This window comes from Ochlerotatus camptorhynchus, unplaced genomic scaffold (genome assembly GCF_037179485.1).
Source record: "Ochlerotatus camptorhynchus isolate MF236.1 unplaced genomic scaffold, CSIRO-AGI_Acam_v1.1 ptg000038l, whole genome shotgun sequence".
NCBI classification, from domain to species: domain Eukaryota; kingdom Metazoa; phylum Arthropoda; class Insecta; order Diptera; family Culicidae; genus Ochlerotatus; species Ochlerotatus camptorhynchus.
The window spans coordinates 813,234-840,210 of record NW_027040529.1 but is presented as its reverse complement, the minus strand read 5'-3'; the positions used below and the strand labels follow the sequence as shown (position 1 = coordinate 840,210).

Below are 26,977 nucleotides of genomic sequence, written 5' to 3'. Positions count from 1 at the left end.
GCATATTTAAGGCAATCCAATAGAAATTATTTAGCTCACTCCAAAAGCTATTTATGAAGGATACCGTTAAGAGCTTTTATTTATTATAAGTTTATACAAATGTTTTTATTTTGTTAAATTTAATCTTTGTGATTGGTAATTTGAAATTATTGTTGTTTTTAATAACAACGTCTGGAGTTAACGTGATCAGATAATCAGGTTTGCAATTATTGAGGTTGTGTCAGGTTTCCTTTATAAGGGAGGCTTTCAGCCTGTGACTGGTTCGTCTCCGTACAATTATTAAAATTAGGTTCATCAAATACCATCTAATTTTTGCTCAATTTTGATTATCCAAGCAACCAAGCTATTTGAACTACTGTGCCCCATCTAAGACTAGCCTGCATCTCTCCGGACAATCCATAGGTTGAGAAATGCTGCTATAGTATTCAAACTGTTTCATCTTCAGATAGTTTTTGTTTTTTAGATAATGATAAGGTCAAAGAACTGTAGAGATCTGATTTTTACTAACAATATCAAACACCACATAAAACGTCCTCATTTAACGTACCCTCTTTCTTTAAACGATTCTTGACATTAAGCCAAATGAACAGTTTATATTCCATATAAATTATACCCGTCTTTTGTGTATAATTCACCCGTTCTAAGAATGGAAGAATGCCGTCTAAATCGCATTGCGGTTCGCTATTTTATCCCAAAAAAAAAAAGAAAACTAAAAGAAACATACTGCTTAGTACGACGCTGATTATCGTGATCACAAAATGTGCAGAAAGCAACATCAACAACAAAACATAAGGAAATACATATTCCACTGAAAGTTTGCAATTTCTAACAGACACACAAGCTCACATGTCTTGAGGAGAAGGCGGACGAGCTCAAAAGCAAACATAACGCGTGTGTCACAACAATAAATATTTCTCCGAAGGAGCAGAAAATAAGCGAAGGGACATCCTAAATGACGGAAAGAGTGCAGAACATAATATTAAATTTATACACAAAACGCCATTAAGTGAGCATTAAAAATGATAAATTGTATCAAAAGTTTCCTATGTGTGTGTGTTTGTGTGTGTGTAGCAGTGCACTGACGACAACGACGACTGACCACTGGCTCTGGCATCTTCGGAGGAGGAAGTGCAGCCCCGGTGCAGGACAATAAGCACACGATGCGATGATATACCGAGAGCTTCGGAGAGAAACTGGACACCATAAAACTTGGAACACTTTGTCATGCGATAATAATGACGTGACGGTGGGAGGGGGTGGGGAAATTTCGAGGGTGGTGGCTGAAATGCTGTTGTGTTGCGAAAGATATGCGACTCTTGTCCGTCTGTCTGTCCGTGTTCCTACTCATGAGAGTATGTACTGTGTACGTGAGCGTCTGTGTGTGTGCGTGTATGTGTGCGGTCACTATCAAGCTGCTTGGGAACGACGAAGGCGATTATAAAAGGACGTCACTCGTTTTTCCGCTCGTCGTCGTCGTTGTCGTAGACTGGGTGGTCGAATCGAAATAAAGTGCACAAAGCATATGATGTGTTTTGGTGCGCAATAAAAACAACTTTGGCATAATAGAGTAAAAATAAATCGTGCACTGAGCACTTCAAATGGGCCGAAAGTGATCGTTGCTTGGTAGGTCGGTTGGGGGTTCATGCATAGAAAAGTGCATATAAATCATTAATCGCCTATAAATTTCTGTGCTAGCCATCCAGCCAGTCAGCTAGCTCGGGCAGATTCCGGAGGGAGGAACATTGCGACACAGTTCCTGGTGGTGGTGGTGGGGATCGCGTGTCGGACAATAAAAAGTCATCATGTTGCGAAAGAAAGTGATATATGACTTCTTGTTGATTTTTAGGTTTGTGTGTGTTTGTGTGTGGGTGCGGAGAGGGTGCACAATAGCAGGACATGGACGAACTGCATTAGAGATACCGGTGCTGAAATGCTTTGCTATTAGATTGCAGCGGTGACTTAGAAGGAGGCAAAAGCGAGTGATAGTCTAGCGGGAATACAGGCAAAAGATGTCTGTGGAGTTTAAGCATGGTGAATCTAGTGTGTGAGTGTGGTGGCGTAAATAGACTCAATTGGAAACCATGGTCCTTCCGGAAGCTAAATGCCGTTGATTGATTGATTCAATCAACCACTTGCTAATCATTTCCTTTAATTTAAAATTCTTCCAGGATGGCGCCAGGTCTGGTTTCTTCACTACGATAATTAACGAATCGATATTGGAGATTTGTAATCCCTGGCCGAATACATGTACGGACTCCGCAACTCTAGAAAAAATGGCATTTAAGGATTTTTTTTTTGCTTTATTAGAGATTTTTAGCGCTGGGCTGGTTCGCCTCTTACTAAAGGACTTGACGTTACAGTGTGGGTCTGGTTTTGGGAACTCATCTCCAACGTATTTTATTTCCTTGTGCCGTGCTCCTGAAATCTCAAACTCTTTTAAATAAATTTCGTAGATATTCCGGTTAGTTGTGAAGCTTTGGACGTGATCAGATAATCGGGTTTGCAATTATTAAAATTTATGGAAAACTACTTAGTCAAAATCGCCTCTAATCGGGCCTTTTTTTTATAGGCAAAGAAATTGATGAAGTAGTGTTCTTTTTTTTTTTTTTATAATGCGTTTATTTTTCCAGGCTCATTTGCCGTAGCTTTGCGGAGCCGATATTCATCGTTTGGGTACAAAATTACTTAAAACTAACGTTAGTAAAGCGGGGGCCGATTACTCGCGGCTTTCTCGAGGTTAGGGGTAACAAATTGTAACAAACGGGTGGCAGGGTAGGGATTGAGAACACAAGGTTTTTTAGAGCAATGTGCTCTTGATCTAGAACTAAGCGACATACTGGAGAAAAAGACAAACATGGGGGTACACCGATGGAGACCTAGCAACTTGAGAGAACACAAGATGACACTAACTACTAAATCCTCAGATCGATCCGTTTTAAAAACACATAAATTAAATTAAAATAATCGAGATCTCGGCTCGCCAAGATGTCTCTAACGGGCCGCATAGGTTGTTTTCCTCGGGCCCTGAGGGATGCGGATAACTCGGATCTAGCAACACAGTGTAGGGTGCATGACCAAAGTACGTGGTCGATATCGTGATAGCCACTACCACAAGCGCACAAATTGCTGCCTGCGAGCCCGATTCGGAAGAAATGCGAGTCTAACGAGTAGTGATTGGACATGAGCCTTGACATGACACGTATAAAGTCACGGCTCATGTCCAATCCTTTGAACCATGGCTTGTTCGACACCTGTGGGAGAATAGAATGTAACCATCTTCCCAGATCACTCTCATTCCATTTTTGTTGCCAGTTGGTGAGGACGTGCTGACGGGTAATTGAAAAAAATTCCGCAAAGGCGATTTGTCGATCAAAAATATCGCCTTCCATAGCGCCCACCTTAGCTAGCGAGTCCGCTTTCTCATTACCCGGAATTGAGCAATGAGATGGGACCCAAACTAAGGTGATAGTATAGGAGCAGTTAGATAAAGTACTCAATTTAGCTCGGATTTCGGTCAGGAAATACGAGGAGTGCTTCATCGGCCTCATTGATCGAATAGCCTCCAACGAGCTAAGGCTATCAGTAAAAATGAAATAGTGATCAGATGGTAGTGAGGCAATTTGCTCTACTGCGTAAAATATGGCTGCTAGTTCCGCAACGTATACGGAACAGGGTTTTTGCAGTTGATATGAGGCGCTATGAAATTCGTTGAATACTCCAAATCCAGTGGAAGCGTTTATAGTTGACCCATCTGTGAAAAAACTCTTATTGTTACTAACATGGTGGTACTTGTTTGCAAAAATTAAGGGAACAACCATCGACCGATGGTGATCTGGTATTCCACGGATTTCTTGCAACATGGTCAGATCAAAATTTACAGAGGAACTATAAAAGTCTTGGAGGCAAACACGAGAGGAATTGAATGAAGAAGGGCCAATCTCCAGCGTCATGTACTCGTAATAGAGACTCATGAATCTTGTTTGAGGATTTCTGTCGAGCAGCTTCTCAAAATTTTGTATTACCAATGGGTTCATTACTTCACAACGGATAAGAAACCGGAAGGACAGTTCCGCGAAACGATCTGTCAGTGGGAGAACACCCGCGAGTACTTCGAGGCTCATCGTATGCGTCGAGTGCATACAGCCAAGCGCGATTCGGAGGCAACGGTATTGAACCCGTTGCAGCTTCAGGATATGTGTTTTCGCCGCGGATTGAAAACAGAAGCTACCGTACTCTAGAACCGACAAGATGGTTGTTCGATACAACCTGATCAGATCTTCCGGGTGTGCTCCCCACCAAGTTCCGGTAATTGTACGAAGAAAATTGATTCTTTGTTGGCATTTTTGTTTCACATACGCAATATGTTTTCCCCACGTGCTTTTGGAATCGAACCAGACACCTAAATACTTGAAAGATATACTTTGAGTGATTGTTCTACCCTTTAGTTGAAGCTGTAACTGTGCAGGATGATGCTTCCTAGAAAAAACAACCAACTCAGTTTTCTCCGGAGAGAATTCGATACCCAGCTTCATTGCCCAAGTAGACAAATTGTCTAAGGTATCTTGCAATGGTCCTTGCAGGTCCGGTGCACTTGGCCCTATAACGGACACAACCCCGTCATCTGCAAGCTGCCTAAGCGAGCAATTTTCATCAAGACAACCATCAATGTCTTTTACATAAAAATTATAAAGAAGGGGGCTTAAACATGAGCCCTGGGGGAGACCCATGTAACTAATTCGTGAAGTTGTCGAGTTTCCATGAGAAAAGCTCATATATTTCTCAGACAACAAGTTGCTCAAATAGTTGTTCATAATTGGTGAAAGCCCACTATCGTGGAGTTTATCCGAAAGGACATCGATACAAACAGAATCAAAAGCCCCCTTAATGTCCAAGAAAACTGAGCCCATTTGCTGTTTTTGCGCATAGGCCAGTTGAATTTCAGTTGAAAGCAACGCAAGACAGTCGCTCGTTCCTTTGCCTCTCCGAAATCCAAATTGCGTATCTGAAAGTAAACCATTCGACTCGACCCATTTGTCTAGACGAAAAAGAATCATTTTCTCCAACAATTTCCGTATACAGGACAGCATCGCGATGGGACGGTACGAGTTATAATCCGACGCGGGTTTACCGGGTTTTCGAATGGCGATAACTCTTACTTCCCTCCAATCATCCGGAACAATGTTGTGCTCCAAAAATTGATTGAATAAGTTCAACAAGCGTCTCTTCGTGACGTCTGGGAGATTTTTGAGCAAGTTGAACTTGATTCTATCCATTCCTGGAGCTGAGTTGTTACATGAAAGGAGAGCAAGTGAGAATTCCACCATCGAAAACGGGGAATCTACTTCGTTATTACCCGACGGACGATCACGAACGTTGGTTTGAACCGGTACCGAATCCGGGCAAACTTTCCGCGCGAAGCTGAAAATCCATCTGTCCGAGTACTCCTTGTCTTCATTAATCGGTGATGACGCGTTTCGCATTCTCCTGCCGACATTCCAGAGTGTTCTCATGGAAGTCTCTCGCGACAAACCATCGACGAACCGACGCCAGTATCCGCGTTTTTTTGCTTTAATTAAGTCCTTAAAGGTTTTCTCGAGGTCGGTGTACCGCTCAAAATCCCCGACCTTACCGTGTTTGCGGAAGCGTTTAAACGCGGCGGACTTCTCGCTGTTCGCGTCGGTGCAATCCTTATCCCACCACGGGGTGGGAGGTCGCTTGCGGACGGAAACACCCGGAACACGTTTCGTCTGTGCTCGCAGCGCACAATCGATGATGACACGCGCGAGAAAGGAGTACTCGTCCAGCGGAGGAAGTACGTCAACCGATTGACTGGCATCAAGAACCGCGGACGCGAATTTTCGCCAGTCAATGTTTTTCGTAAGATCGTACGCGATGTCGACCGAGCGAGTAGAAGATGAACCATTGGTAATAGAAATTTTGATTGGCAAATGGTCACTACCGTAGGGATCTTGAATTACTTTCCACGAGCAATCCAACGATAGTGAACTCGAACAAAGTGAGAGGTCTAATCTGCTTATTTTTGCTGGGGGTTTGGCTACTCGTGTTGCTTCCCCGGTGTTCAGAATTGTCATTTTGAAGAAGTCGCACATGTCGTATATCAAGGTTGAGCGGTTGTCGTCGTACAGTTCCCCCCAGCCTGTACCGTGAGAGTTAAAATCTCCCAAGATCAACCGTGGCTCCGGCATAGCCGTGCAGATATCCGCGAAACTTTGACGAGAGATCGCGGTTTTCGGTGGAAGATATACTGAGGCAATACTGAGGCATTTACCTCGAATATTAACCTGACATGCAACAACTTCAATGCCTGTCACCGAAGGCAGATCGATTCTGTAGAAGGAATGGAGCTTGTTGATCCCCAGAAGCACCCCTCCATACGAATCTGCCCGATCAAGGCGAATAATGTTGAAATCGTGGAAAGCAAGATCGTTGTCTGAAGAGAGCCATGTTTCACAAAGGGCAAATGCATCAGAAAGTGAGTTGTTAACTAAAAATTTAAATGTGTCAAGTTTTGGCATAAGACTTCTACAGTTCCACTGAAGAACAGAGATCATATCCCCGACCTCATTCGGAGAATTATCCATCAAAGGATATGATCGATGCAAGGAAGGACCACCTAGAAGCTAGTTGCTTCAAAAGATTTTTCACCATTGGCAGCACTAAATTAATAATGCTCCTCGTTGAGTCAGAGATATTGAATATACTGAAGAAGCTATCCACAATACCAGAAAACGTGAACATGGGGGCATGTTCTTGCTGATTATTCAGCTGCTTTTCTGGCCGAAAAACTGGGACATCTGGGGTTTTACAAGAGTTCTGCTAGTGTTCTCTTGGAGCGAGCTTGCAGAGACCGCTTAAGTTTTTCTCCCTGCTGTTTGTACCTCGGGCAGTCAGTCAGGGTATGCAGGCTTTCCTTGCAGTACACGCATTTTGGAGGAGCACCGCAAGGGCCCTCTTGATGTTGCTCGCCACACTGATCGCAGCGTGGTTTGTTCGAGCAGTAGTCCGATGTATGACCAAGTTGTTTACATTTCGAGCAGTTCATTACCCGAGGTACAAACAGACGTACAGGCAGCCGAACCTTGCCAATAGCGACGTAGTGAGGTAACGCTGAACCCGAAAAGGTCACACGAAACGAGTTTGACAAGGAATACGTTTTTTTGGAGCCTACTACGGATACTGACTGCATTTGAAGGCAGTCCAATATCTTCACCTTCGGCAGGGCACGGTTTTTAAAGATTCCGAAGGAATCGGGATCCAAGAAATCATCACTAGTCAAACTCGCTTCGGTGACCACTCCTTCAATTTCTACCTCACTACTGGGTATGTAGACTCGGTATTCCAATGAAAAAAGCTCGCACGCAACAATTTGGTTAGCCTGCTTCCTAACTATACTCTACTTAAAAATAGTACGAGAAAAAAAAAATCAAGAAAAAAAAATTATAGATATATACTATTTACAAGATTTTGGATCACCCTAATTATGACCCAGCCTAATCTAATACTGGACCATGCGGGGAGATGCGATACTGGTGAAAACAAAGCGACACGGTATACCTATTGCACTGAGGCGGCAGATGACTGGTGCGATGCTATTGTATTCCCCAACGGTTGTTGGGTCGATAGCCTTGCAGCTGGTATGCCTCTTTCGCCTCGGTAGGCAATTTAACGTGCTTTCGTTGTTGCTATCAATGGGCCGATAGTGGTGATGATTTTACAGATGTTGATGTTAAAGCTGGACCGTAATCAAAGCGCTCGGCGTATGATTAACGGCTTCCTCACTCGCGCACTAGTTGTCTTAACACTATGCCAACTAACTTTGGCGAGAAAAAACCCTCGCGTGGGGAAAAACTCAAAAACTCAAAAACTAGTGTCGTACAACGAGACCGATGCGACTTGACCGGCTCAGCGTGCGAGACGGAATGAAGTAGTAGTGTTCTAGTTTTATTGAAAATTAAAATGATAAGTTCCATACAGATTCAATTTGGCTTTTGAAAAGTCGTTGAATCGTTGATTCGACGTTGAGTCTCATTATCTCACATTCCTTTTATCGTCATTCTATTCTCAGTTGATAAAAAAAAAGATTAGGATTACGGACAAACTTTTTCGGTTATATGTTTGAAGAAGATAATTGATAAATCTTTCCTATAATTACTTAACCTAAATTATATAGTAGATAACACAGTGCAGGGGCCATTAGACCAAATTCCATTAGGTCGATGATTTCAGATGGTAAAATATCGATCTTAGTTTTCTCGCCAATCACCGCCGAGCGTCGATTTCTTATTGGTGATTAATCACATACAGGAATCGAGTGCCAGAGGCTGGGATTAACGGCTTTAAGTCCCTTCCGAAAGAAGACGTGACTAGATATTTTTTCGACTCTGAAAAATCAGAACGACCTCGACTGGGATTGAACTCAAACACAGTGGGGTGAGAAAGCAGTCACGCTTACCGCAGAAGCACTGGGCCGTCAAAATATTGGTGCTTTTTATTTTAAGTCAATTTTTAGGGTTTCTATCTCAGAAGGAATCTTAAGTCTTGCGAAATCTTTGAATTTGATTTTTTTTCAAGATTCTAGGCTTTTGATAAATATTTAAATTTCACACTCAAAGATTTTTTTTTTAAATTTTCGGAAAATCTCATGATTTTGTGTATAACCTTCGAGTACTCGTGCGAATCACAAACTTATCTATGCAGAGCTGGAAAAAGGGCCTATCTGCTTTGATCGATTCTCTTCATCGACTTTCTCTTTTGATAACCACGGCTATGCAAGCAGTTTTCATGCTGTTTTTGCCACATAGCATGATAAAGGAGGTTTTTTTATCTATCGTCCAAATCGTCATATACAACAGGGAATGTTGTTGCAGCTGAGTTATTAACGAAAGAGAAATTTGATGAATAGAATCGATCAAAGCAGATAGGCCCTTTTTCCAGCTCTGTATAGATATGAAGTTTCCATTATCATTTTGTTGCACCGAAGTCTAACCAATGTGTATTCCTAAAAAATGGTTTTGAAGTGAACAAGTCAATTGTTTTACTATAAAAATCTCCTAAAGGAGCGCGGTGAATAGGAATGATGTGAATTAAATGCACATTCCTGTAGGTTTTTGGAATGGAATATACAAACAATATATTGTTTTGGAAATTTATATGGAAGAGGGTCCCTCGCGAAGTGTACTCGTGGTTTATGAACAGCTCCGTAGCAGTTCACAAGTTTCTCACTACGCGGTCCTAGTGAGAATTCTGAACTCATCTGTCTACCATCCGGAAGATCTTAGACACCTGAACAACTTTACCCAAGTCGGCAACTTTATAGATGTGCAGAGTCCTGATATATATGACTTAATTGGTATCCATATGCACAAAAGCGCCGCAATGTGAGTTAATTTTGAACTAACTATGTACATCAAAATCTTAGACCTCCCTCACTCGCTTACATCGTGACATAATATATGCATCACCGCTTATTTATAAATGATTTGGGGTTGGGAGCTCTAAAGTCTAAAAGAGTCTAAAAAGGATAAGTGAAGCTCCATTTTCCTTTAGTGGTTGAGACAGCCCTAGCGCTATATTGTCAGGGCTGTCATCTGATCACCCAATGCGCCCAGTGTGCCGATTTTCTGAATTCCACAAAGATAGAATCATACAAACACAAAGTTTGCTAGCCTTTTGCCCTGCGTAAGTGTAAAGCAGCGGAGAAGAGAGCACTCACCCAGAAATAACAAAAACTCAATGTGTAGTCATCGCTTCGACGGCTTCGACGCAGAGTGTAGGGTTGTAAATGGAAAATCCAGAAAAAGACAAAATTATTCTTTGCTGTGCACGTCTTCATCTGCTATGCATGCTATCGTGGCAAGCAAAGGATGCAAAGAACTCAAAGAATACGATAGCTGTATGTTGTATTTTATTTGCTCTCTGCGCCGCGCTAAGTGTACCGCTCATTGTGTGGATCGCGTTCTCAAAGATTAGTTGGAAAAGAGTGTGCGAAGTAAGTGGGAGAACAACACACTCTTTTTCGAGTGTTGTGCGATGCAAACATAAAGTTGCTTTGCAAACGCTCTGAGGCGCTTTCCAACCCTGCTTATTGTTGTAGCGCCATAACTCGCATCGTGGTGCGTTATTGGTGTCAGATCTAAAACATCTAACTCTGGCCCTTAGCTGTTCGAATGATACGGAACATCACAACTGAATGAGGATTCTTGTGACACCAATTTTGATTGATCAAAGGGCGCGTCTTTGGAGAGGTCCCAGAACTCTTGGGAATAATGCGGATCATCACAACTGTATGAAGGTTATGAGAAATATGGATGATAACTGTACCAACAATGACTAGCTCCCCAAGTAACACAATTTTTTAGAATTATGTTGATATAACTGCTATACAACCAAAACCAGTCATACAAAGGTTATATAAACTGTTGTAGAACTCACGTTACTACGATATGCACTAAACAAAGAACACGGACATAGGAATGATTATGACCAGAACAAAGGGAGGAGAATGGTTTAAATAATGCCCTATTTATAAGAGCACGATAAAACCACAATTATTACTTGGGACAGGCCTAATGAGTCAATTTCAGAAACCCTATGATTTCAGCCTAGAGATTTTGTGGGCCTACGCTGAAGGTCTTATGGGCCTTCAAACCATAAAGATTAACTATAGAGACTTTGAAGACAAAGTCCAATTGACTTGAGGAACACATGGTTGATCGAAATGACACGTATTTTTGAAGACATTTAATTTTTAAGTGGATTCATCAATCGCTTAAAAAGAAATCCAGTGCACAAATATGCTGGGTGTAAACATTTTTCGTACCGGAAACATTCTTAAAATTTTATTTTATTTTTTAATTTATCCGTTTGAAGAGACTTGGATTTTGTTTCAGCTGAAAACATGATTTAGTTAACCGATTAGCGGCGTCGATGGTGTAATGGTAAACGTAAGTGGCTCTCACTCCAAAGGACCTGAATTCAATCCCACTCAGCGCCGTCTGGATTTTCTGAGCAATACAATCTAAGATCACGCCCTCTTTCGGAAGGGAAGTGAAACCGTTGGTTGATGGGTCTATAGGTAGGGTCCAAGTGTGGGAGCTGCTTAATGATTTGTTTCACAGAAATGTAGAAATTCTGCCTAAATACATCCATTACATTTTGTTTTACCTTTTGATAGTCAAAAGTCGTTTTGAAATTGTGGTTCAATTTCTAATGATTTTTTTTTTATTATTTTTAAAATATTGCTTTCCCGGAATTCAACTATATCCCGATCGGACATTTGGTTCCGGAGATATGACCAAAACAGTGAAATGTGTTCTTAATATGTGTATATACAAGATGAGATAAACACGCGTCATCACTACGTGGATTAATCTTGATATTGTTGAATTAAACTTTTTTTTTTATCACTTAACCCTCATTCGTGACTTGTCCTGGGATAAGATTTGAACTCGTGAATTTGGCGTAAAAGGTATAGATGTTAATCGCCACGCTGGGCCCGTCTCCTAAGAATTCAAGTTGATTGAAAAAATTAAATTAAATGTACAAAGTACATCTCGATATGTAACACCAAAGCCATACAAGAATTTATCAGCGGGACGTAGTGGGTCAAACTGTACGAAACTGTATACCTTTTTTTCGGCATAATCGAGTATCGTTCGTATATAGAAACCTTCACAGCAGCACGATAAATTGACGCCTATTTGGAGCTACCTAGAAATCATAATCCAAATGTATTTTCGCTGCAATCCTTTCCTAAGGAATCAAACCACTTCTCTAAGCCGGTATTCGGATATGAACAATGCTGCATCAATGCACAAGAGGGCAAGTTCTCCGAAAAATAAATACAAGATAAATGTACTCTAATGGCATAAATTATTTCTTCCCGAAAGCACTTAATCGCCGCATAGCGGAAAACGGAAATGCAAACATTATGGCAATGCCTTTGTTTTCGTGGGGATGAGGTAGTACACGATACAGACACACACTCGACTCGAAATCTGCCGGAAAACTATCCTCATGCATGCGACATATTCTCCGGGGAGTTTGAGTTTCTTGAACGGGAGCCAATCTGCGTTGAATGAGTTTTCATGTTTTTATTGTTGTTTCGAATTTTTTTCCCCGCTCTCCAACCTTCTCGATGCATGCTCGTTTACACATAAACATAAGGGATTTTCCGGCGCTATATCCTCTTATTGAAATTTAAAAGAACATGAACTGGTTGGTGGTGCTGTTGTTTCGCCGTTTTACAGATCCATCGGAATGATACGGCGCTGTTTGCCTCTCTATCTCGTCTCCTGAAGTCCGTTCCGCTTAGCACGTTTACTTGGCTCCGAGGTCTGAGCACATCACCCGATTACATATTTTATAGTTCTTATTTTCACTTGCTTACCGTGCACGTCCTGCTAGCATAGAGCATGTAACATTGCGATCAGCGGAAGTACCCAACCGACGAAGCTTTGCAGTAGCATCAGCAGCAGGACGACTGACTGTCAGGACTCTCGACTCTGGGCTTGGGATTTGCCCAGTTTTATTATTTATACACGCTGTAATCGGCACCACGTTGACTGGAAGAGGTTCGACCCCCTTTTTTCCCAATGGGGGCAAGTTTTCTACTGTAGCTTGTAGCAAAAGTGGAGGAACGCTCTTTTTACAAGGATGTAAAGCGATTTGTATCCTCTATGTCACACTGCTGTGCTGTGTGAGAATGGGGGCTTGGTCGTGCGAAACCGTTGCGTTGTTGGCAAAAGAGCATTACTTATGATGCGAGTGCGGTGGCAGTGAAGTATGTACTACAGAGTTGATGTTAGCGCGAAGATTACCAATATTTTTTCCAAGCTCCTTCATGTTGGGACTTGGAACTTGATCAGGGATTTTTCGAGTTCTAGATAAAAATCGTCGCATCTTTTTTTTTTTACATAGATGCATCGACTCAACAACATCTCATTACGTAGTAAGTGTGCATTGCGTTGTAAATGTGCAGCTTGCAGGGTTGTGGTGTCTTCAGTGAAAAATATTCCGGCTCCGACTAGTTCGATTCCAACGTCGTCCTAAAATTTATACGAAATGATGCGAGATGGAAGACAGTGAGTAGAGGCATTTACCTATGCTCGTCAATCAGTGAAGAAAATTCCGTGAAATTAATATTACAATTTTGGTTGACGAAAACACTCACTGCCTGTCGAAGCCATCATTTACCCTAACTTATTTTTTTTCCCTTAATTTGTTTTCCGTCTATCTTGTTTTCCGTGCTGAGCACCAATGCACAGTGGTACAGAATGCAGATTTAGGTGGAATGATATGTTTTGAGCCTGAAATTGAAACTTTATACCAAAAGTTTCTTCTACAAAGTTGTTTCTTATAGTTAGGCCCTCATTTTTATGACAATGAATTTTAGGGTGGTTCCTATTATCATTAAAATCAAAAATCTAACTTTTTTGTTTGAATAAATTAAGGTATACATTCTTCGGCAAAGTTATAGCTGAGCTAATTTCAAGCCACTTTGTTGAAAATAACTTTTTTGTATCTCTTAAATTGGCCGATTTAGAGCTATTTTCTTGAATTGAGTTAGGGTGGCTCTTAAAAAACAGTTTTTTTTGCTCTATTTTTCTTATTTCGAATTTCTCAGCAAAGGTGTCTTGAGATAACTTTTAGATCTTAAGAAGGCGCACATTTTTGCTGCACAAAGCTTGTCAATGTCTTTCGCCGATCAAGAGTTATTGACGTTTTATACGAAAAATATGCACTTTTCAAATGTTAATATCTCTGTTTGGGGCAAACAAAAAAAAAGTTTTTTTGCAGCATTTGAAAGGGCGTACGTTATTCTCCATAATATGAAAAAAATTGGAGGTATGTTATTTTTTAAACTCGTTTTAAATCAATTTGAATTTATTCATATTTTTTACTATATTTGAGTATATTTATTTTATTAGAAGAGATACAGGCAACAAATTCAGGTATAAAACATTTGTCTTAAAGAGTTTTAAAAGTCTCTAGAGGATAACTTTCATGAGAATTTTCAAATAAAAAAGAATGTATACCTTAATTTATTAAAACAAGAAAGTTAGATTTTTGATTTTAATGATAAGAGGAACCACCCTAGAATTCATTGTCATAAAAATGAGGGCCTAACTATAAGAAACAACTTTGTAGAAGAAACTTTTAGTCTAAAGTTCCAATTTCAGGCTCAAAACATATCATTCCACTTAAATCTGCATTCTGGACCACTGTGCAATGCTACCGACGCCATGGAGGCAATTCCCACACCTGGACCCTACTTATCGACCCATCAACTCATGAACCGGGGACCAACGGCTTTACTTCCCTTCCGAAGGAAGTTTTGATCAGAGATGCTATGCCTCAGAACATCCGGGCGGGGCCGACTGGAATTGAACCCAGGCCTGCTTTACCACTGCCTTATCACTACACTACCGGCGCCACTTGCCCTAACTTAAAGCAGTTCAGATTAACTCTGAGGAAATTTGTTGGTCGTTGATGAACATAGATATTATATGATATGATATGATATCTGTATAAGCATTTATCAGTTCTCATCGGTTTCTGCATACGACTTCTCGAGAAAATCGTTTGACCGATGCAAATAGGGCCATGTGAATTAAGGTCGACATTTTATTTCTATCTCGCTTGTGTGGCAAGCGCCAGAACAAACGCAGTATTGTTTAGAAATTGCGCAAGACAACTGTTTTCCTAGGGCAGCAGTTCTCAATCTTTCGTTGATTGTGACCAAATTAAACAAATGCCTCGTATTAAAGCATGGCACAATTAATAATGGAACAACATCATTCGGGTCTATTTCGGATTTGAATTAACGGATTTGACAACGGTTTTGACTCAAGTGCATACTATTCCTTATGTTTTAATAAAAAAAATACGAAACGAATTATTTGTCTTGGTTTCGAAGGAATTCTCGAACTTTTTCCTTAATAATACCCATCAAGCGGCGCACAACGGTCTCGTCCACTGTTTTGGCGATTTTTCCCCACCAATTTTTCATCTGAGCTGCCGTTTTGATGACTGTACCTTTTACCTTCAGTTTCCTTTTCATAATTGCCCACTAGTTTTCAATGGGCCTGAACTGGGGACAATTGGGCGGATTGAGGGTTTCCGGAACAAACTGGACTCCGTTGTCATTTTACCATTGTTTCATTACTCGCAAGATCCGGCCAAAAAGTCCACCGGACCATTATGTGACTGGATGAAGGACAAAATTCGCTTCTGGAGACATTCGGTTTTGTAAACCTCCGAGTTCATCATTTTCTCAGTGATGAAAACCTTTGTCTTCTGACCGCAGCTGCAAATTCCCTGCCAGACCATATATTTGCGTGCGAATTTATCCGCAAACACAACACCACCTCCGGTCTTTAAATAGGTTTCAACATCCATAAAGGGTATCCCACATCAAATTGCATCACAGAAAAAAACGCTGTGGAAAATTGCCAGTTGACCGATCCTTTTCAAACTTTCAGACAATAAATTATAACCCATAGTAAGCTTTTGGCATATTTATTTCATTCAACTTCAATACCATAACCGTACGCTCGCACCTTACGCTTAACTCCACTCATTAGGTTGTGTACAACATCTGACTGCAGCTTCTTCTGTACGGAAACCCACTTTTTCTGCATGTCGTCCTCAAATTTGACCTCCTTGGGATACTTCCGTAGTGGCTGCTTCACAATATCCCAGTATTTTTCGATAGGCCTTAGTTCCGGTGCGTTAGGGGGGTTCATGTCCTTGGGTACGAAAGTGACCCCGTTGGCTTCGTACCACTCCAGGACAACATTTGAATAGTGGCACGAAGCTAGATCCGGCCAGAAGATCGTAGGGCCCTCGTGTTGCTTCAACAGAGGAGGCAGACGCTTCTGTAGACACTCCTTGAGGTAGATCTCCCCGTTTATAGTCCCGTTAGTTACGAACGGCGCACTCCGTTTGCCACATGAGCAGATCGCTTGCCAAATCATGAAAGTTTCTGCTTCGTTACTTCCTCCGGAACATCAAACTTGTGTTGGGCGATGATGAACAGTAGCCTCGGAAGCTGCCGAAAGTCCGCCTTGACGTAAGTCTCATCATCCATGATGAGACAATGAGGCTTCGTCAGCATCTGGGTGTTCAGTTTCCGGGCCCGTGACTTTCCCACCGTATTTTGCCGTTCGTCACGATTTGGAGCCTTCTGCACTTTGTACGTATGCAGTCCCTCCCGGTCCTTGGCACTCTGAACGAAAAAACTTGGACAGATTCAACTTTTTGGCCACATCCCTGACCGAAGCATTGGGATTCCGCTTAAACGCTTTCACGACACGCTTGTGATCCTGATCACTAATAGAACATCCATTCTGACCGCACTTCTCTTTCCGTTCGATGCTCAGAGTTTCGTAGTAACGATTAATCACACGACTCACTTTTGACTGTACGATTCCGAGTTGTTTTCCGATGTCCCGATGAGAGAGTTGACGATTTTCCAGGTGCTTGCGCAAAATCAATTCGCGACGTTGCTTTTCAGGTGACGCCATTTTTTTTCCAACTTTCGAAAAACTGACAGCGATAAAAATACAGTGTAAACAATACACTCCAAACTACATCTACACAAATTTTCAAGAGAAAATACCCAATGGATAATTTTCTACAGCGTTTTTTCCGTGAAGCAATTTGATGTGGGACACCCTTTAAGTATGCACCCACTCCACCGTACTTGTCATACAGCTTTCGAGCACGGTTTCTAGCTACGGTATTACGATATTCTGCTTGAGTGATCGATTTGGTTGCCTACTGGCGCGGTTAGCCTGAAAGCTTTCGCGGTAGTGAATTCACCGCACTGTACTACGGGCGACATCATACTTTTTACTCAAATCACGATCGGACATTCCTGAGTTGCCTCTGATGGATTTCACTACCTTTCCATTTAGCTGATTGTTGGCAATTCCCCTCTACGTTTTGAGCAAGCGCCATACGGTGTTTCTAGGAAAATTCATCGCTTTAGCAAGCTTAGACGCGGACTACGATGGATTTTCCAGGTGACTGCGCACGTTTTTCTTTTCTACGCTCCTCTTGCATGGTGACTGTCTCCAAAACAAGAGCGTTTTATGAACTGAAAAAATATACTGTTATTGTTATTGTCAACAAATAGACGCCAAAAGCTTCCGAAAATGTCCACTAGGAGCGCTGTAATAAACAAAAGAGTTTGTTCCATTATACCTTGTACAGACATACAAAGTACACTGTTGTACTATCGTTGTACAGCTTTGAGCTAGTACCTCAAATTGTACTTTTTGATGTACTAGATTAAAGGAGTACAACGGTACTATCTACCAACGATTTCAAATTGGCTCACTACTTGACTATTGGTCCCAAGCAAATCGATTAACGTACCCCATTCTAGTCGAAATTCTAGTACTACACTATGTTTGTTTTGATTCGCTATGAAATGTTGACAGATAAAATGAGGGGTTCGTGGATTTTCCTATGTTTCGAGGGGTGCATCGATTAGCAGAACTGAGCCAAACAGTTGAGCACGTTTCTTCGGGACCTTATGGTCCTTAGAGTATTACTAAGTGGGCCAAGGTTTACTCCAGAAAATCAGCTTGTGGAATTCACGGAAATGTTTGATTTTCGGGTACACCCAAAAACCTCAGTTACTCTGAGAACTGAAGACAATCCACCATCATCTTGGAGAATCGAAGATAAACCAACATTTGTTGAATAACTAGAATTACAAAGCCAACCCGAGCAAAGGATTATACCAAAGTGATGACAAGTTCTGACACCGGTTATTAAGATTTTATAACTAAACATGTTATCGTTGTGGTTGAATAAACAGCCAAATGAATTTATAACAAAAGAATACTCCTTGGACATCACAAAAATAACTTGTTTAGTTAGCATTGAGAACATCTTGATGACACATCCTGTGATCCATGCAATTTTTTCTACAAATTTCAAATTATTTACAGCCTTACGTTGATAACTGAAATATTATTGGCAGTGTTTTTTTTTTATACCATCCGGATAATATTTGAAGTTTTGAACTAACCTTGCATCATTTCATATTCATTATCATGAACATAACAACTGATATCCGAATTAGTCGAGGTTGATAGCTAATTCGGTTATGCGATAACAACTGAAAACAAAATTATATGTGGAATAACAAGACGAATTTTCAAGATGATATCAGGACATTATTTTACGTAGCTCGGGAAGTTAACAATACTTTAAGATCAGAGATCAGGGTAGTTTTGGAACACTTTGAATTATTTCGAGAATCATTGTAGTTTTTAATGTTTCAAATGTTTGGAGTCCCGACAATTTCATGTGGGTATGCTTCTATCTATTAATGTCCTTTTAGGCAAACCACCTTAAAGAGGAGGATATAGTTCATTCAGGACGATGTGTGGGTATGGTAGACACAGTGTAGTATGAAATACTTATTATTATTTTATACACCATAAATAGTCCCAAGATGATGAATATCTCTTAGTTCATCGGGTTTCTAGACTTCTGATGTTCCGTTTTCCCCAGGATTTCCCAATGGTTTAAAAGTTTTCCAAAACAATATATTGCCATGCAGGACCTATTGAGATGGATGAATCTTCCATTCACTTTTCACTATTGATAGAAATTAGAGTCCTATGAATTTACGTTCCATTTGGCCTTAATATATAATATATAATATATTTCGTGACGTAAATGCATCTAAATTGATCATGCCAAAATGTATATTCAGCCGAAGGTTCAGTAGGTCAAACGGAGAACCTTTGACAATTTTCTGGTGATTCAAAACCAGGAATAGCGGACTATCTAAGTGCTTTGAAAGCTAATTACTACTCTGTTTTTTCCACATTCCCACCGAGAATAGAACCATTCGGTTATGAAATTGATCATTAATTAAAATTAAATGTTATGTAACACGTCCCAGGGTAATGTGATCCAAAGCCGTGTTCTTCAAGACTGGTATCAATTAAACCTACCGCACCGCTGCTGATGGCATACAGTCAATTGGCTCTTAACTGCATCTTAAAGCATCATCTGCGTTGCGCACTGGTACCCTGCTACTCCCCTCACCTTCCGAAAACCACTCTGTGGCCACGCCATTAAGTAATGCGCCAGACTATATTCATGCATCGCCGTAAGTAAACAACAACATCGGACATCGGGCGCATCGAATCAAGAACTTGCACTTCTGTCTGCCAAAAATAAATTACCCATTGCACGTACCGGAGACCTCTAACCCGTTCCCAGCACGCCACTAAACGAGCAAGATCACCCCTCCTTCCCTCTTCCGAACCACAGGACATGGGAAGAGTTCAAATTTCGCTTCGTCTCGTCGCACCAGATCAAATTTAGAACTTGTTTACATCAACTCGAAGCACTGATGCAACTTCATAAGGCTGCACTCTTCGGTTCAAATGCAGTTGCATATGGAGGATGAGAGACACCCAGACAAGTGGCGACGAGTGACACGAGATACACAAAAACGACAAATGAGCAAACACCACCGTGCCCGACAGAGTTTAGACACAGCATATAGGTACCTAATGAGCTGGCTGAAAATTTATCGGGACATCTCCGTCAATGGAAAAATCCCTGTTCGACGACGATGGCGACGACGCGACAATCAGGGGTCGGAGGGCGGCAGGTTAAAAATAGATCCTTCTTCTTGGGAGATTCTGCCTAAAGATATGCAAAATCTGCCACCAGTAGAGGAGACAGGCGATAGGAGACTTGCTGTTTGCTGTTAGTTCTAGTATTTTTACAATAGATTCCATGAATTTCTCAGTATCTATGCACTAATCTAAAAAACGATTAATAATCAAACCCTTAAATGCTCGTTTCAACTCTACCCTGAACATAGTACTAAATGTCGTAAAAATACCAGGGTCCATTGCAGTGTAATGGAATTTTTTCGCATTATACTACGATGCACTTTGTGAATACCCAACCCAATATGATAATCGCGTGCCTTATTCCTAATGTGTCCAGATTACCACTGTCGTCATCGCCGGGCCCGTGAACACGAAAACAGTGAAAGTGAATTAAATTTCACTTTTAGTGGTCCACTCACTAATTGCACTAGAATACACACCCATGATATCCTGCGTTCGTTTTTGCTGAAACTGCAAACCTCACCTCCCTGTGTATATCAAACAAAAAATGTTTCCCCAAATAGAAAAACTTTTGATTTATGATGTTTTTAATTCTTCTAACCAATTCGTTTTTACTCTTTCTCTCTAATTTCACAGAGCACGTTTGGGATGTGTTTGTCGAGCGCAAAGGGCTGGGCGATAGCTACGGAATCCTGGGCAAGTATCGCCTCTGCATCACGGACAAAACGCTCTCGCTGGTACGGATAGGTCCGCCGACGACCAGCTCCGGCGATAGTCGCGTCGAGATGGTCGAGTTTTCGCTGGCATCGATTAGAAGGTAGGTTTGCCAATTTTTTGTTCACTGTTAATGTCGTGCTCCGGTAGGTGGTGGTACTGTCGGTGAAAGCTTCTACTTCGACTCTCTACAATTCAATATTGAAGGGATCATTGACTGATACTGTAAGGATATCCGTTAGAAGACTTGAAGAATGGAATATTTGCAAGAAATTCAAAGGAATTAATTGCAAAATTCCCCTCTCTATTATATCGTAGTCAGTCCTCGGTCATCACCCTTATCACCAATATGCTCATTCATCAGTCCTTAATATGACTACAAGTTACTCCTCTTGAGTTATTCCCAGCTAAATGGTCTACTTATGCTGCGAGAGCAACTCATTTCGAAGCATTTTGTTCCTCCCATCACCAATCCATTTGCTGATGAGTGAAAATTCAAACCACAATGAATAACTCATTTCGCAGCGATAAGCTTCTGGTTAAACCGATTCTATGAATAAATCATCATAAAGAATTATCTCAATTTACCCAAGTCTAGAACTACATTTCACGCTCATGGAAGCGTAGCAAACGGTCCAATTAAAAAGAAATTTCGTCCCAATTAATTCGAACACACCAAAGTACCTACCGACCACTCTCACCTCCGGCGGCTACTTGTGATTGCTTGTCCAAACTAACACGATATTCGTATCATTGTTTACCTCCATTACAGATGCGGCGCCTCCCAGCGGTACTTCTACCTGGAGGTCGGCCGAAGTTCAAAAACTGGCCCCGGCGAGATATGGATGGAGGCACCGGACGCTATCATTGCCCACAACATGCACACAACGATCATGAAGTAAGTATCACTGACTGCGACCAGCGAATGACTTCTTTCCTACTGCAGCCGATGTAGTCCGATCCGATCCTCTCACTCGGAGCAATTAAATTATCATTACGTCCAAATAATGTACGTGTTTATGAATTTCTGATTGCCGCTCACGCTCAAGAAGTTAACAATCGGGTCTTAAGCTGTCTTAAGCAGTCGAAAACAAGCGTGGAAGCCAAATAAAACAATAATTACCGTTGTCGGACGAGTAGGCTTCACGGTTGGGTGAGAAAAACCGAAAAATTACGTCGGCTTCCATCATCCCTCTCGTCGAGGGGTGATGATGCTAGGCGCTTCCCTGGTTCGCTTTCCTCTCTTCAAAAGGAAATCGAAGAAGAAAAAAAATGGTTAAGAGCAAATGAGAAGCAATGTTGTTTACAATCTGAAAAAAGAAAAAGGAAAACATAATAAAGAACATGCTGAACTTGAGTGATAACACAATTCGAGTTGAATGCAAGGGATGTGTAAATCGGTTTGTTTTGTTTTGTTCAATGTTAAAAAAAAACTTTACGGAGCCGAAAGCTTTTAAAACAATTTTACCATAAATTGAAACACCAGTGTTCAGATTATTCTGACTTGAACATTTGAAAAGTGCGTTCTCCTCTGCAATCCGGTATGTTGCTTTCATCTGAAGAAAACGCGGAATAAGCATTCCGTGCTTTCACGAAGTAGGAAATTTTGCACATGGTGGAATTCGATTCTGTGCTTTATTTCCACGGGCATTTCCAGTTGATTACTTTCAACCGCAACGAGCAGTGATCGAGCTGCTGCCGGCAATGAACAAAACGCACCGAAACAATAGCTGCTAACGAATGTACAGACTATGGCGTGATACACATCGATTGGAACAACTGCTGCTGTCGGTCTTCACTCAAAAGAGCATGCCCCGGTCAAACCTCAATAAAGCTAGATTTGCTCAAACCCCTTCCGATTTGAATAAAACTTTTCACATTATAATGGTTGCACTTTTTACTATGTTTTTAGACTATACGTTTTTATAAGGGCGAAGCTAAAAAATGATTTTTTTTTCAAATCATAGCTTGGAATAAACAAATGGTGTTGAGTACTTGGCACTGATGAAGCCTGCAAGTAGTAGACGAAATACGCGTATCTGTCAAAAGATAAGCAATTATAACGAAATTTAAATTAAATAAACCAACACACTCAAAGCTCTTCGTAAAGGGATTCCGTTAAGAAGTTCGACAAATTTAATTCTTGCGCTGAAATATCGTCTGATAAGAGGTTAAATATGAATTCAACCACCTACGGAGAATTCTGTCCCTTCTTACAAATTTAAATTCCGACAATAAATGTTCGGTCCACACTTAGGGAATAGAGGGAACATAATTTCTGGTTGATATGTGTGACTGTGTGTAGAGTAATATTGTTTGATGTGTAGCATGATGAGGTTTTACCCAAGTCAAAAACTGGTTTTTTGCCCTCGATATGCCTACCATTGAACTATTTCTCATGCGATTTGCGTTGTCGCATGATGCATTTCGATCCATGTCAGAAATTGATCACCTCCCAGAGGGTACCTGGTCCTTGGCACAACCGTCCTGGGAAACCGATGGGGAAGCGAGAGGTGCTGTGCTATTCCAAGAGGTTATTGATTTTCAAGTGATCTGTTGTAGGTTGTTAGTCTAGTCAAGTACACTATGAAATCACATTGTTTCTAATTGAACCCATCCCCTAAATTTAAATTTTTTGTTAAAGTTTGTTTGGGAAAGTGACCATGAGTAAACTCAATCATTCTTTAACCGATTTTTGATTTTTAAATGGTTTTGGAAAGCAAAATTTCAAAGCTTTCGGAAAATATACACCTCAGAATTCTATGAAAATTATCTTCAGAATTTCCTTGAAATGCTTCTCAAAATTCTCATAGGAGAATCTCTTAGAATATGCAAAAAATGTCCAACCAAATCCTCCCAAACTTTTTGATATTTCTTAAAAATACTCATTGAAACTATCCTAAAACTAACTTAAGCTTCTGCATAGTTTTTTTTTGCTATATTAAGAATTAAATTCCATTGGATTTATTATCCATATTTCGTTGATTTTGATTTCACATTCCACACTGATGCTTTTTATCCATACAAAATACTTTTATGCTATTCATACAATTATAAAGCTCATATATATATATATATATATATATATATATATATATCCCTGACTCCCTGTTATTGCAATGCAATCTCTCAAGATTTTCAAAAGAGATCAATAGTCACTTAGAGCGTCCAGCTGCTACTTCAAAATCATCCAATACATCATCAAGTTTCTATTCAACCCCCAAACCAATTTTTCGGGAGATCTGTCGTGTTACTAAGCGCCCTTCAGATACTTCAAAGTCATCCAAAAAATCATAAAGTTTCTAAATACACCTCGAACGCCCTGGAGTTGCCCTATTGCTACTTCTAATTCATCAACACCTCAAACGTTCCGCTGCTGTAGATCAAACTATCATAATTTGCTACTTCAAAGTCATCCAAAATATAATGAAATTTCTTGAGACTCCTCTAACGCCCTACTTGTGGAGTAAGGAAAAAACTCTTTTAATGAATGGAATACGAATGGAACTCTTTTTCTATATGGTTATCTTAGGCTTCAAAGTGGAGTTTAAATTTTCCGGTCATTTTTGGATACCCAATCAGGAAATAGCGGATGGTTTTCCACTTAAATCAATACGCCTCTAAGTTATGAGACGCCCTCCCTATTGGTTGGCTGGCCCCCCTTATGAAGAAGTCTGTTCACGCCCATGATCGTTAGGTGTAGTTTCAGGATTGTAGCCATTCATCATTAAGTTTTCCTCGTGGACAGAATTTCCTTGTAATGCTCCTGGGAATTCCTTCCGATTTGCTTTTGAATTCCCTTGAATAGTACTCATAATCTCCATAATAGTTTCTTCAGATCTACCTTAGAAATTACCTTTAGCGTAAGGTGGGGTCGAACGACCTTAGATGAGAATATTTAAATTTCTCTAAACTTCAAGCATTTGGAAACAAATTAATTCTGTGTATGGATCCCTCATTCAAGGTTTACAACTGTCTCTCTTACAGAAATTTGATGAGTTTTCAGTCCATTCGTAGCAAGAACGATTTTTTTTCGGAACAGCGTTCAAAACGAAAGTTTTCCCCACCGGTGACTCTCTGTCACCGGTGAGGTGACAATTGTCACCTCACCGGTTAGCGAGAGAGAGAGAGTCACGTAACTCGCAGAATAGGGGGACCCATGATGGTGTGAATAACATAAAGAAACCACATATTTGTTTCCAGATATTCTCAGAACTTGAAGAACAACGTTTCCACTCAAAAATAGCGTTTTCCCACAACAAATGCAATAAGTTCACAATTTTGTCTAGGTTTTGTCACATTCTGCTCCATTTATGGTGTTTTAGCGTAAATAAATGCGCTTTAGATATTTGTGAATGATTACATGTGTTTGAGACACGACGTGAACTTTTGCCCCACTATAGGCAATTGTAGCTAACTTAGGACATTTCAAAAGTCTGATACTCCTTAAATTATCTTCAAGAAAAACGCAATTATGCCCTGTCATAAAATTACTCCTTCACTATTGAATTTGTCTCGTTGTACGTCCCCAAAGTTGGTACAATTGTCATCCCGAAACACACTTTTGCCTATAATTCTTCGAAAACGCCACCATTTTTTGTGATTTTTTGGGGGAAATGGCTCTAAAAGGTCTTCCAAACAAGTGCCAAAACAATGAATTTTATTTTGCACAGGCGTAGAAAACCTCAAAACGAACTTTTGCCCCACCTTACTCTAATTTATTGAAAATCTCCATAGAAATCCTTAATAATCATCTCTAGAATTCCTTTAAAATTCTCCTCAAGAGTCATTTGGCATTCTCATCATAGGGGAAATGGCTCCTCTAATGTTAGCTTATGGATCTAAGATTGGGCCTATCGCTAAAAATCTGCTATTTATCAATTTTATCTAGATGGATGCGTCATTGAGACGGTACTAATGGATACTTTTGGCCGCTGTCAGAATTCTAAAATGTCAATAGGATCAAAATATGAAAAACTGGCCTAGCCTCAAATTATTGAAAATTTTCTCATGTAATCTTCCTCATTCCAAATATTCAAATGTTATTCTGTGAATCTCATTGTTTTATATCAAAAAAGATATATGCTCAATCTAATTCGTATGATTTACAATGTAACTTAGGTAAATTTCAAAATTCACAGAAACTATACAACTTGCAAATTTTAGCAGCTCCACTCCAAATGACGAATCAGAAAAACTTGACCTGTCCCGATTTGTATGAAACTTTACATAATTGTTTGTTAAGGGCGATGATTCACATTGTTGCTAAAATTCGGCCTATTTAGATCTTGTAAAGTTTAAAAAATGGCGTCTTTGAAATGAAAAAAATATATATATATATGTAGCGCAGGAACGGCACTTTTGAACGAAATGTCGTCTGTAACAAAGTTGTAGAGAAAAATAATGTTTTTTTTTTGGGAAAAATATAAAAAAATGGTTTTATTAATTTTAAGTAAAAATTAAATAAAAATGGTAAAAACCTGAAAAGCTCTAAATGCTCTTGTCCGATATTTTATTTTTTTTAAAGCTCTTGTAAAATGCTAGCTTTTGGAATATCATTTTCTATGAAAAAAATACCCAAAAAAGTGTACTAACAAAAAGATTAAAAATTAGATCACAATTTATTGTTCTACGATTTTTGTCTGTTCTCGAGAGTTCATGGTTTTGATCATTTCAAAAGTTTGCATTTATCATGACCTTTTTTATAATTCAAAAATTTTGAGATATTTTGTTGCTAAACAAACGAAGCATATTTTTCTTATGTAAAAAAAAATCTGCTGAGCGCTTTATCGTCATCAAAATAGAAATAAAAGTAGGAACATTTTGAGATATTTGCATTTAAAGTTTTCAAATTAAAAAATTGCAGAGTTGTCAACAATGTAGAAAAAGTAGTACGTTTAAGTCAATTCACTGTCTAATTTGAATGGAAGACTGCTTGACTTAGCCTTCATCAGTGATCCGGATAACGTTAATCATCTTGAGCCTCCGGTCCCTCTACTGGATATCGATCATCATCATAAGCCATTCATCTTACGACTTGATGCCGAGTGCAATCCGCCCATGTTATCGGACTGTGATTCGTATCCACCTGAATTGGATTTCAGGCACTGCGATTTCGGCTCGTTGAATAATAAACTGTCCACTATCAATTGGCAACAGATTCTGGATGGTGTTTCTGTCAACGCTATTGCTGACCAATTCCACGACAATCTGTATGAAACACTCTATGCGTGAGTTCCTCTCCGAAGGCGTGTTACGAGGTTAACCTCAGTGCGACCCTGGTGGAGCCCTGAGCTACGTAATTTGCGGAACGTATTGCGTAAGTCGCGCAAATGCTATTTCAGTACCAGAATCAACGAGAGCAAAAATAGTCTCCGATTAATCGAAACGAGATACAACGGACTGTTGAAGTCTAGCTATGGGGAGTACGTCCAGCGAACGCAAGCGAATCTGAAGCAGCACCCATCGGCGTTTTGGAAGTTCGTGAAATCACTCGAACTCACTCACGTCTGGTAATCGTATTCCGGACATAGTTGAGTTTAACGGGATCGCTGCTAGCTCCCCTGTCGATATTGCTAACTTGTTTGCGAGCTTCTTCCAATCAGTTTACAACACAAATTCACCAC

General features: G+C 40.3%; 1 protein-coding gene across 13 annotated transcripts in view; it reads left to right on the top strand.

The window, feature by feature from the left end:
• The window catches only part of chico, a 563,283-nt gene that overhangs the window by 455,854 nt on the left and 80,452 nt on the right, over positions 1 to 26,977 (top strand). For all 13 annotated transcript variants that reach the window (XM_065234489.1, XM_065234506.1, XM_065234498.1 and 10 more), the window contains 2 exons: positions 20,274 to 20,454; positions 21,124 to 21,249. In XM_065234489.1, the coding sequence (XP_065090561.1) occupies positions 20,274 to 20,454; positions 21,124 to 21,249 (307 nt within the window). The remainder of the gene's footprint in view (positions 1 to 20,273; positions 20,455 to 21,123; positions 21,250 to 26,977) is intronic.